This window comes from Petromyzon marinus, chromosome 45 (assembly GCF_048934315.1).
Source record: "Petromyzon marinus isolate PM22_M1 ecotype Great Lakes invasive population chromosome 45, UKy_Petmar_22M1.pri1.0, whole genome shotgun sequence".
NCBI classification, from domain to species: domain Eukaryota; kingdom Metazoa; phylum Chordata; class Hyperoartia; order Petromyzontiformes; family Petromyzontidae; genus Petromyzon; species Petromyzon marinus.
This window is the reverse complement of record NC_133711.1, coordinates 2,788,321-2,801,509: the sequence shown is the minus strand read 5'-3', so window position 1 is coordinate 2,801,509 and position 13,189 is coordinate 2,788,321. Positions and strand designations below refer to the sequence as shown.

The 13,189-nt window shown below is 48.9% G+C and overlaps 1 protein-coding gene across 2 annotated transcripts in view; it reads left to right on the top strand.

Moving 5' to 3' along the window:
* The window catches only part of LOC116952047 (neuropilin and tolloid-like protein 1), a 90,779-nt gene extending 78,372 nt beyond the window's left edge, over positions 1–12,407 (top strand). For both annotated transcript variants that reach the window (XM_032971055.2, XM_032971056.2), the window contains one exon: positions 6,867–12,407. In XM_032971055.2, the coding sequence (XP_032826946.1) occupies positions 6,867–7,867 (1,001 nt within the window). In that variant the 3' untranslated portion in view covers positions 7,868–12,407. The remainder of the gene's footprint in view (positions 1–6,866) is intronic.
* The last annotated feature ends 782 nt before the right edge of the window (positions 12,408–13,189 follow it).

Genomic DNA, 13,189 nt, shown 5'->3' with positions numbered 1-13,189 from the left:
TTCAACCGAGAAGATGGATTCAGGCTTAGTAACCACTGGAAAGATGTGTTACATCATTTCTGTTCTTAATTAATTGTATTTTTACAATGACCTTCAGACCGCAGCTCTTTCGCCAGCATTGCCTCTTAATACCTCTCACACCACGGTTAATGGTATAGTTTACAACATGGAGTATAATAGCACCTCGCAGCTGTCTCTCTCCCCCTCCTCTGTTCCGACCATGGATGAACTCGTCCGTCTGAACGGGGCCCGTAGCTCTCCGTGGTGCTAAAGTTGAGGGTAAGAATCCACCCATTTTTTCGCCATATAGCATTGTGATATATAACGACTTATTGTTGGTAGCTTAGCTGATTGGAGATTATAGAGTTTATTGATAACATTAAGGTAATTTATAGTTTAGTTTTTTATTGGTTCACTATATAGTACTGTGAATAGCTCAGATGTGTAGGCCTTGACTTCAACATAGTCATTTCTGTGACCAGTCACTAGCTAATCACTCAGTAAATTCAATGCTAAATTCGCCTAGTTATTTCAATGATAAATTCTCCTGTTTGATTTGTACTAAGTACATCGGTGAATGTGTATGCTCTGACTTTAACGTAGCTATTTCTGTGATCAGTTATAAGCTAATCACTCAGCTATTTCAATGCTAAATTCTATGCTAATTCCTTTGTCAAGGGGTGCCTCTGCGGATGTGTATGCTTTAACTTAGCTATTTCAATGCTAAATTCTATGCTAATTCCTTTATCAAGGGGTGCCTCTGCGGATGTGTATGCTTTAACTTTTAACATAGCTATTTCTGTGACCAGTCACAAGCTAATCACTCAGCCATTTCAATGCTAAATTATATGCTAATTCCTTTGTCAAGGTGCTTTGTTTCCTCTCACACAGCTTAAAGGTCGTGATCTGAACGTGGCTCTTTCCCTCCAGCGCTGTCCTACCAGACAGTCTCGTCCCTTCACCTGATGAAGGCCGCTTGTGTTGTGGCCGAAACGTCGTGAGAATATTGTGTTATTTTATTTTATCAATTTATTATTTTATTCTCATTCTACGTGACTTTACCGAAAGAACCAAAGAAGATGAATCATTGCAGTCACGAAAGCTTTAAATCGAAATCTGAATGACTTATTAATTTAAGTTTTAGAAGTAATGTAAATTAGTTATGCATTTGTGCCCTTAATTTATCCTGGAAAGCCTAGGATAAGCACGATTCTCCTGCAGTAATGTCCTGTTTTGGATTTTGGGCCAATTTATAATTTCATGTAACAATCCATTTCTTTGAAAGTATTGGTATCAGATTATTGTTGTATGCAAATTATTAGTTTCCCTCAAGGTTAACAGGCACTTTAGTTGGAGAATGTTTTAAAGTATAAGTAAATGTAACTTTGTATTTATGCATGGAGAAGGGCTGTTGCCCAAAATGTCGCTCGTATAGATTTTTCCCTGCAAGTGTTATTGACAAATGTTGACTTTTTCCTATATTTTCAAATCATACCCCTGCTACACGTGAATGTCGCTACGCCTTAATGCCATAGATACAGAATCATTTAAACAGGTATACACCCATTTGATTACCTCTGCTTTCACATCATTATCATCATCGTCATCACCTATGAAGGTCAACATCGTACACGAGGGGGTGGGTGGCCAATACCACGCCCGTCTGCCTTTGTCTCCCTCGTGGCAATGTTTACACACCACACCAGAAACTTATTTAAGGCGGAGTCGACCTAGGGGAAGTCCAGGACCGGCTCAAATATTTGTTGCTGGTGTTGTCCATGAGCGGGATTTGAACTTGGGTCACCGGGTTCATAGCGCAGCACGCTAACCGCTACACTACCGCTCCCATCACTCACACGTACACACAACAACAACAACCGCTATTTGCCACTAAGTGGCGGTGACGTCACCACGACGCTTGTGCCAGGCCATGTGCACCTTGAGGCCACGTGAAGTGTCGAACGCCCGCTGGCAGGAGGTCACGGGGCAGACCCAGGTGCCACGGGTCGACTGACTGAGATGACTGGCTGATGCACCACCTATGGCCCCTACTGTGCCAACCTGCTGTGCTTTAGCCACCCGGTGCTCCGCTCGTTGTTGTGAGCGTCGCTCCTCCACCCTCCGTTGTTGTTGGAGGGCGACTGCCTCCAACTGCCGAGTAGCGTCCTTCACGAGCCTCCTCCACAGAGGCCAATCTTGACACCGTTGGTACCAGTCATCGGCAAGTCCACTCAGCTCCACGTCCTCCTGTACCACATCATTCCATCTCTTCTCTAGCCCGTGCCACGCCCATTTAGCCCCCTCGATCCGGCCGAACAACAGCTGTTTTGGCATGCGGTGGTTGGGCATGCGGGCTACATGACTCAGCCAACACAGCCTTGCCTGCCGGAGGAGCTCACCGATGGGACCCTGCCCAGATCTTTCAAGGATTTGTGAGCTCACACAATCCAGCCTGGTTAAACCCAGGATGGATCGTAGGCAGGCTAGCCTAAATGTTTCTAACCAGTGAAGATGCTCCATTAAGGGGGTCCACGTTTTACAAGCATAGAGAAGGGAGGGAATGACCGTGGCCGAGAAGACCTGAAGCTTCGTGTGGAGCGACAGACCAGGTAGCTTCCACACAGTGTTACGCAACCGATGAAATGATAATGCCGCTCAACTGATTCGGAGTGAGACCTTGGCTGTTAAACTGGAGCCGGTCATAAGCACACTGCCCAGGTATGGGAAACTCTCCACTCTCTCCACAACTGCCCCATCACCGATTGGGAGTTGTGGGGGTGGAGTGTCCGATGGTACAAAATACCCAGGCAGGCGCTTAGTTTTGGTGGGGCTGATGGTAAGGCCCCATCTCTTAAAGGCACGCTCCAGTCTCAGCAGCAGCGTCTCCAACTCTTCCTCTGAATGAGCAGCTATTACCAAATCATCGGCATACATAACGTGGTTGAGCAATAAAGAGCCATCCCTTGACCGCACCCGGGCATCGATCAGCCACCCATTATATCTGTACCAAATGGAGATTCCCCCGGTACAGCTATTGAAGGCTTCACGAACTACGTGGTCAAAATAGATGTTAAATAATGTGGGAGCCAGAGGACATCCCTGTCGCACCCCAAGGTGTACAGGGAATGGCTCTGACTCCCGGCCACATAGTTTTACCCGGGCACGCTCACCATCATGAAGGTCTTTAATGATCGTGAGCAGGGGGTCAGGGACTCCAAAAGCACGAAGAACAACCCAAAGCCCAGGCCTACTGATGGTATCATAGGCCTTGACCAGGTCAATAAAGCAGAGATGTAGGTCTTGTTGGAATTCCCTACACCTCTGCTGTAGAAGACGGACAGAAAATATGGCATCTGTGCAGGAACGCCCTTTCCTAAAACCGCACTGGGACTCCGCAAGCCTCTCCTCAGCGTGCCTGGCAAGGCGATATTGAATAATCCTTGCCAGAACCTTTCCCGGCAAACTGAGGAGTGAGATGTCCCTGTAGTTGTTACAGTCTGGGCGGTCCCCCTTCTTAAACAGGGGGACTACCAGGGCATCCTTCCAATCCTGCGGAACCCGTCCAGTGGTCCAGACTGTTGTTATGATGTCATATAGGGAAGTCTGTGCACAAACGCCACCCTCCCTCAGCATTTCGCTTGGGAGATCATCTCTGCCCGCTGCCTTTCCTGGTCTCAGACTCCGGATCGCCTTCAGTACTTCCTCAACAGATGGCACCTCAGCCAGCCACTCACAGGGGGTGACTTCTTCCAATATTTGAGGCACCGCAGCCTCAGCAGGGTCATCCCCACTTTGTGCCACGATGTTTTCCTGGCTGAGGGGTTTCCCTTCTCCCCAGGACCTCACAGAAATGCTCAGCAAATCTGCAATCCTGTTCCTGGGGGTCGGAGATTGTAACACCAATTTGCCCCTAATGATGGTAATAGGTGTGGCGCTGCAGGTTACTTTTTTGATGGCGTTAAATAGAGATTTGTGATCGCGGGCCACTGAGGAAGACTCCATCTCCTCAGCAATCTGTGACCACCACCCATCCTTGCAGCACCTCACGGCTCTCCGAACCTCCGAGCGAAGGCTGCGGTAAGCCTCCTCATTCTCTGACGTGGGATTCTGTAGTCAATGACAGTGAGCCTGTCGCTTTTTCTCAACTATCCTAAACACCTCCTCTGTCAGCCAGGGTCTCTGGGGAGGTCTGGACCGCGTACCCAAAGCAGCCATTGCAGCTGCATGAGTCACAGTCCTAAACCTCGCCCATTTACCCTCGACATGTCAACCCCAGCCGCAAGCGATGATGAAATTCTCGCTTGCAACTTTCATCAGCTAACTGAGACCAGGCCACTTTAGGTTAGAATGGGGTTCTGGGTGTACACCCACCACCGGAGTGGAAGAATGGCAGACACATCTTACAGATGACTAGTTGATGGTCAGAGAGCAGATCAGCTCCACGGTAGGTCCTGGGCTCGCATCCACTGGTCCGTCAGTATGTAGTCCAGCAGATGTTCTTGCTTGGACCCGGCATGCATCCATGATGTTGTGTGGATGTGCCGATGCCGGAACAGCGTGTTGGAAATTACAAGCCCATGGATTGCACAAAAATCTAGCAGCCTCCTACCGTTGTTATTGAGCTGATCTGGCCCATGCCCTCCAATCACTCCAGACCAGGTGCTGCATCATGACCAACTCGGGCATTGAAGTCACCCAACAAGATGACTCTATCCCGAGGGGCCACTTTAGCCAGCACCTGTGACAGGAGGTCATAGAAGGCATCTGACTCATCGGCTTTGCCTGCATCCCTCCACGGATGTTTGTCTTTGGTGGGGGCACAAGTAACCACGACCACCACTCCTCGCCTCCGGTTGATGGGAAGGCGAGCCCAAAGTATCCTGGGGCTTACAGCTTCCCACACCTCACCGCCACGCTCCCACGCACCCTTCATGCTTTTGTTCAAAAGAAGAGCCACACCCTGTTGTTTGGCAGTCTGCTGCCCCGAGTACCTGAATGCCACAGAGATCCAGGCGGTACCGGTCCAGCTCCCGACAGAGGAGTGGCAGCCTCTCCTCCGCAGTGAGCGTTCGAACATTCCACGCCACACGAAGTGGCTTGTCGTTGTTTCTGGAGGAGCCCCGAGGGTAGAGATTCAATCTCCTGGCTCTGCCAATTGGGGTTTGGCCAGGAGATGTCATAGACGCCTGTCCCCCCGGGGCCTCCGGCACAAGCTTATTAGTTATATATTTAAGTCGTGGTTTTGTGGTAAATTTTTTAAGGTAGAGGGGTTACCAGCCTCTCGCACCTGTCCAGAGCCCCCGTTTAGCCACTTTGGTGGTCACAGACGCCATGAGGGGAGAGGGCCAATCGGAATTGGCCCTCTCCCCACAGCACTGTTCACGACAGAGTTGCCCATCCAGCACACTTGCATGTGAGAGACACGAGTTAGGAAACGTGCACGAATGAATAAAACGCACCCAGGCCAGATAGGAATTTCAAAGCTTCCAAACTGCCAATAAAGACGACGCACGCTGTCACTGTTTCATGATATGTGGTTCCAGGATTGGCCTCATCAGCCACCTGAGTACACACACAAATCCTAACCATCATCGCTGTCGATGGAGGACCATTGTACTGGACCTCGAGGGATCCCAGATGATGATGATGATGATTATGACAAACCGCACGGCTCCCAACCTTCCATAACTTTTAAGCTGCTCTGACACTTTTCTCGGCTGGAAATTTTGCCACACAGCACGGCTGCTCCACAGCACAAGACCTGCTGTCTCCTGCCCTCTTGGAAATAGCCAGACCCGCTTTGCGTAAAAACTAAATAAGAACGTTTAGTTTGATAAATAGCATCGTCGTTCTTGCAAAGCTACATCTCACCATCACTGAGGAGCCACAGACGAGCTGCAGGACATCAGCCAGGTAGTGAGCCAGCAATACCAAAAATTTCCCAAGCTCTGTGTTCCTCTATATTAAGGTGTTTTGACCAATTAATGATTGTTTATACATGTGGGAGGAAACCAGAGCACCCTTATAAAACCCACGGGTGCGAGGGGACAACACTCTATCCCATACAGAAGGGGCAGACGATATTAGTGCGCGCTTTACTGTACCGCCTTCTCCTAGCGAGCCAGGGGAACGGCATCTCCTCGACGCCCACGGGATGTGAACTTATTTTGCACTGTACATAGCCAACCATTCTAACCGGAGGTGCAGGGGAAGGACAACAAACTAAACACAAAAAGCAGTTAGAAATTAGTTTTCAATCTATATTTTGAAATACATAGCTCCAGTGGATTCCTAATATCAGAAGGAAGAGTGTTCCAGACGGCCACAGAAGCGTATCTGAAAGCGCGCGATGCAAAGATCATCTTTGTTCGATGGCTATACAAAAGCTACAAGTTTGCGTGGTGGTCTATGCTCCTTGACGAGATCAGTAAGGTATTGTGGTTCATTTGTGGCAAGCACTTTGTGTGCAATGAGTGAAACCTTATAATGTATGGGTAATTGCACAACATTTGTGCAGTGATCCACCAACCCTTGCTGACTCCAAAATGCTGGATTACAGGGCATGTGCAGCATAGCCACCCCGGCTGTGTGGCTGTGATGTCACTACACAAGAGTTGGCGGATGTTGGCAACATTCTTGAGTAAATATCACGGGTAAAGCTGAAAGAAAAGAAGGCTACGATCGCTGACATATTTGAGAAAGGACGTGGCTCATAGAGAGTGACTCTTTAGAGCCCTCCTCTGGTGAAGGGTCCCATTGTGCCAACAGTGACGTGTCCGAGCGAGCGAGCGTTTATAGGTTCTAGCACCTTTATCTTTCATCTATTGGCACGTCCTGACTAACCCCTTCTCCTGCCCCCGCCCAAGGCTGCCGGCACGACTCCGTCACCATGCTGCATGGCCAAGCATCTTCTTCCGCCGCTGGCGCCTTCGCCGAAACCTTCTCCACCACTATTGGCGGTGGCGGGGCACAGGCGGGTGCGGCGTGTGAGCGCAGAGAACTTCACCGGTGCGCGTCGCTCACGCGTTGCGTGCACGAGCACCACTGCGGCTCCGGCCGGCCGGGCACCCTGCCCTCCTCCTCCTCGGCCGCGGTGGCCATTGGTGGCAGTGGTGGCGGCGCCGCGTGCATGGCCCGCAGCACGCTTAGCTTGCGCGACCTGATATTGCGTCAGGATGCGCCACACATGTGCACTGCGTCGGGGGTCGACTGCGGTCACGTCGACCGCCGGATGGCGTGCAGTGGCGGAGGAGGCGGCAGCAACAGCGCGAGCGTCAGCGGCAGCAGCAGCAGCGGAGGCGGAGTCCGAACAGGTGGAGGATTTGGGGTTCATGCCGCCCATCGGCTGCCTGGCAGTGCCATGCAACAGCACCACCACCATCACCACCATCAACAAGACCTGCTACACCACCAAGACCTCCACCATCACCACCACCAGGACCTGCTCAGCCAGGAGTTTCTTCACCACCAAGACGTCCACCAGCACCACCATCATCACCACCAGCAACAGCAGCATCAGCAGGACCTTCACCAACATCACCACCAGCAGCAACAGCATCATCATCATCAGCCGCACCACCACCATCACCACCACGAGCAGCAGCAGCAGCACCAGCAGCAGCACATGGCACTGTCGGCGCACTCGCTGCACGCGTTTCAGTCGCCGGGGGCAAGCGGGCCCGCCGAGGGCCGTGGCCGCAAGAGGATATTCACGGTGAAGCGCGGCCTCCCGCTCCCGCCCCACCGCGGCGACCCAGCAAACGACCCCCGCGAGCCGGAGGTGGACGACGAGAGCGAGTGCGAGTGTGACGAATGCTCGTGTGAGTGTGACGGCCCCGTGCTGCGCTCTGCCTCCATCCACTTTTAAGCTGCCGCAACCGCCGCCGTTGTGGTGGCGCTGCTCGACTCCTCGTTCTCCGCAGTCCCGTTATCCGCGTCGCCGATGATCGCCACGTTTTTTTATTAATCACTTTTTTATGGTGGTGGTGGTCCTGGTTACTTAGTGGCTCTGTAAACACCGGGAATGAAAAGTAGCCACGGATCTAATACTGCCCTGGTCAGAACCCTAACTAACTAACCGACCAGGCAAACCACTTTCAAGTACTAGCCCCTATTCTGACCATAACCGACTAGGCAACCTGACATTATTACTAGCCTTCCCAGTGACCATAACGCTAACCCAGTGACCAACCAAATGCTAGCCCTAACCAAATAGCCAACCAGACACCAGTACTCGGTCTGTAACTGACACCCTAACCCCACCATTCACATTTCGTCGGACCTTACTGCAGTTCACAGTGCAGTAATGGCGCACGGAGCTCTGCGCTTTGAGCTGTCGACGTACCATCCCTTCAGAACTGATAAAAATGAGCACCACTTTGTGAAAATTCAAAGGGTGGTTCCCTCGAGAGAATGGCCCCTACCACAGGAACGTGGGCTTTCCACCACTGGCTCTGAGCACTGCACAGAGTTCGTTTGAGCAGGGAGAGGTGACCGGGTCACTATGAAATCAGATTGTTGTGCCGACACTGAAGCGAACCTGGGTTCGAATCCAGGTTGCAGTCGCCCATGATTTAGCTGGCTTTTTACATGTAGCGGGTTGATGTTCTCAAACCAGTCATCAATGGCTGCACTAAAAAAAATCATACTAATTTAGTTTTGGCCTTAATTCAACTAAATTCCAGCTCCGATAACATTGAAAAGTATCGGTCGCACCGTCAAGCGACAAACGAAAATATGATGCCCACCTCTTGTGGATAACGAGGTGACTTCAAGACATTTGGGAAGCAGTTCTGCGTGCCCTCCTGCGTACAAATGTAATTAATTTGCTAGTCGCCTGTGGCTTCAATAACGTCACCCACCGATGGCTTTACTTGAACTGAACAACTCTAGCTCAACTGCATCACACACGCAACAGGCTTTAGCTATTTGCCCCTGCAATATGCAAATGAGCACATTTTAATTTGTCTTCGTTGCTCGGCAACAGAGATGAGCGCTGCCCCGTCGCGCGCCAGAGCTCACGGGACACTTCGCCTTTTGACTCCCGAGTCTGCTAATTAAAATCCTTCCCTATTTAATCTAATCAGTTTTGTTTTGCGACACCAAAACAGCCGATAATAGAAAGGGAAAAAAAACTGCTTGGATATCAGCCGTTTACAAATCCCCACAGTGTTTTAATTCAAGGCCTCGCATCGTAACATTTGATCTCCGACTGACTCCAAGCTCAGTGAAACTGCTCTGACAATGTAACGCGGTGAAGTAAAGTGAACCAGACAATACGGCACAATCACAGCAATGCCCGTGGCTCCTCGGTGGCCGCCCTAGGCTCAAGCAAACCAAGCAAAATATTCAGGGCACAAGTAGCACAAGGTGCCCTCGAATCATGGCATTGTCGCAGCGAATCTTTCCATGGCCTAGCCCCATCTTATATTGCCTCTCTCATCTCCTTGCATGTCCCCTCTCGTCCTCTTCATTCCCAATTTTCTGTCTCTCTCTCTGTCCCTCCTCCTCTCCGTGCCCAGTCCCATTTTCGGTTCTTTTCCCTCCTTGCACTTCTCCACTGGAATCAACTTTCCTTGTACATAAAGCCTCACCCCTTCTATATTGCCCATTCTCTTACCTCCCCTCATCCCTCCACTCCTTCGCGTCCCTCCCCTCCCCTTTTGTGATCCCTAAATACAGTAAAACCTTGGATTGCGAGCATAATTCATTCCGGAAACGTGTTTGCAATCCAAGCACTCGTATATCAAAGCACTCGTATATCAGTTGTGATCACGTGACGCTCGGCAGACAAAGCGTATACGTACTACTCGTATTGCAAGACCTCGCTCGTTTATCAAATTAATATTTATTTTAAAAATTTGCTCGTCTTGCAAAACACTCGCAGACCAAGTTACTCGCAATCCAAGATTTTACTGTACCTTCTATCGCTGTCACTCATTCCTGATCCTTGTGGCACGCCCCTGTCATTTAAATAACTCTGTCACCGTTTTTGTATCAAGCGCCTTGAGTGAAGGCGCTCTATAAATATCAATTCCATTAGAATAAAATATAATTGGAAATTGACATTCCAATAAACATAACCCCTTAATTGCTGTATAACGTAAAAAGTTGAATTAATCACGGTCTTTGATAATATCACTAAATCAATGCTATCCTATTTTGCATCACTCTGCTAGCTCACTACATTCCCATTCCTAAGCCTGCATTTCCATAGCTCTTCTGTCATCTCACCAGGAGTTTATAATTCCGAAAGGGGGGCTCTAGATCAAAATTCTGCTTTAGACCCAATAGGCAACTTCCACCACTGCTGCTTCATTTGATAGAGAATCTCTGCTGACAGTGCACAAGTGTGGTAAATATAGCGCAGGGCTGTGGTTAGAGAGCTCAACTCGCAATCGGAGAGGTTATGAGTTAAAATCTCACTCAGGGGTGGGGGAAGGGGCGGGGGTGTCGGGGTTGGCTCAGTTCATCATCATCCTTAAAGGGTTTATAAAACCCATGATCCCTAAAGGGTTTGTGGAAAGTCAATCAGCAGTGGTCATCCTATGGACAGACTGCCACTTACCATGAGAATGTGCAATATCCAACACTGGGTCAGAGCAGCAGATGAAGAGTGATACCAATCCCATCGATCCATTGAGCAGGGAGAGACTTCTCGATATACAGTAATTGATACAATTTTGGACATGGGCGGAGTTTGCGGGGGGAGGGGGCAACGCCCCACCCAGACTAAACATTTTATTAATTTATTTTCAGTAGTTTACAATGATGATAAAAATAATAACTATATGCACCCGAGATTCATAATGTGAGGGACAAAGCGAACAAAGCCCCCCCCCCCCAAATATAGACGTCAAACTCCGCCTATGATTTTGGATAAATTCAGATTCACGAACAAAATGTCATCGGATCACCCTGACCCGAATAGTAATATGATTTCATACAACAATGAATAATTTTAGATTACTGATTAGAGACTGCATTGGTTAATCTGCTTATGGTAGTGTGGCAATTGTAACTCGTTCTTGTTGGCTGTCGTCTCAAACACGATGGCTGAGAGTTAGGGGGGCACATCCACAAATTGCATCCACACGACTGCTTAAAACAGCCGGAAGCGAAGTGACAAGAGACAATGTTTTGCTCAGTCTTAATCATAATTACGTACGGCCCTGATGTCAATCGACTGCTGGATGAAGGCCTCGCCGTTGCCGGTGACGGGAGTTGTTTGATCATACTTCACCACAGCTGCTCAGTACCGGTTGGTGACGGTGGGAATCACCGAAGCTTGGAGGACCGGTCCAGGTGTCACCACTGATGTTAGCCATGCCCGGAAATGAAACTCAGGTCGTCGGGTTTGTGACGCAGGGCACCAACTGCGCCACCTCTCCACCTGCAGTCCTGATGCAGTGTCCAAATATCTTAGCGGTGTCCCGGGCACACACCGCGTGTGTAGCCACACACCACTGCAGACAAGAGGAGTTGTACTGCAATATTACCGTATTCTCAAGATTTTAAGATGCTCAAGAAATTAAGACGCTCTCCCCAAACTTGTATCTGTTTAAATCTAGATTGAAAACTCATTTCTTTTAACTGCCTTTTGTGTATAGTTGTCCTTCCCCCGCACCTCCGATTAGCAGGGTTGGCTACGTACGGTGCAAAAAAGTTCAGCATACATACAAACTTGTGCCCCCTGTCAATAAAGTAAGACAAAGACTGGTCACCACGCACGAACACATCTACCGAACCATAATACGCACCACAAAATTATATACAGGGGGGGAGTGTGGCATGATCCAGAGAATACGGTAATACCAGTTCCTTTGTCTCCTCAGAAACGCCTCCCTGAGTCTCAAGATCATTTGCCAGGAGGGTCCTGCATTTGGGATATGTCTGACGAATTGCTATTAATTTCTTGCATTTTCTATTTATTTGGCACGTGGCAAGAAACCGGAATGCCCGGAGAAAATCCACACATGCAAGAGGAGAGCAGTCGAACACTGTACCACGCAGATAGCGCATCTGCAGCCTACTTGTTGTACTGTACCGCCTCCTTAGTGGAGTCGCCTTTGGGGGCGAAGTTAAACCTCGTCAGGTTCATGAATTGTCGAGGGTGCGGGAGGGGAAGGGTGGTAGGTGAGGGGCGGGGGATGTTGATTTTTCATATTGACCAATAATTTTTATCCGCTGGGAAAACCGTTTTAAAACCCGAGATGTGCGTTTAAAAATAAAAGTATGCGTCGCATTACACAATTAACTTCAAATAAGCAAAAAATATGCAAGAGTAACTTTGTACGTGGGATAATACGTTCTTTTCGAAAATGCAATAATGTTAATGTTGTTGGGTCTTATTTCTCGTGTTTTTGTGTGTGGCTTGAAAGTTAATTAAAATTGCAAATATTTAAAAAGGCCTTGGTCATTTTATCACTCGAACGAATCTTACTCCAACACTCTCGGACTGTGGTGTTCAACCCGTGTGTATGGACGCCGACCCCCACCCTCACCAACCCAGACCACTGGTCCCACCGCGAGGAAGCCAAACCTCTAGCGCAGGGCTGCTCAGGAAAACCAAATTGACCGCTGAAAGGGCCTCATTTCACTGTGCAACGAGTGCAAGAGGGTGATTCCAGCAGCCCAAGTCTGCAAACTAATGCCGTTGTATTCTTGGTTCTTTCCGTAAAGTCACGTAGAAGGGAAACAATAAAATATTAAAATATAAAACAATAAAATTCTCACGACATTTCGACTGCAATACAAGCAATCATCATCAGGTGTGAAAACCACAGCAAGAAAATTTTGAAAAAGTGGCGTTTTTTTAGCGTTAGCACCACGGAGAGCGATTTGGCAGTTATTCAGATGGACGAGTCCATCTATGTTCGGAAAAGAGGAGGGGGGAGATGGAAATAATGGATGCGGTCTGAAAGCCACCGTAAGCGTGAACAATCAATTAAGACCCGAAATGGTTTATCAAATCTTTCCAACGATTGCTAAGTCAGAATCCATCTTCTCGGTTTAAATTTTCTCTGTGTTTGTATATGTGGATAGCCTCATGAACGATTCTCTCATGGTAGCCAGATAGCTTGCAGAGAACCTCTGTCTTGGAGAAGTCAATGTCATGTGAGCCTACTGAATTATAACAGTGATCTGCCACGGCCGAGGTGTTGGTCCTACCGTGTTTTAGGTCTGCTCT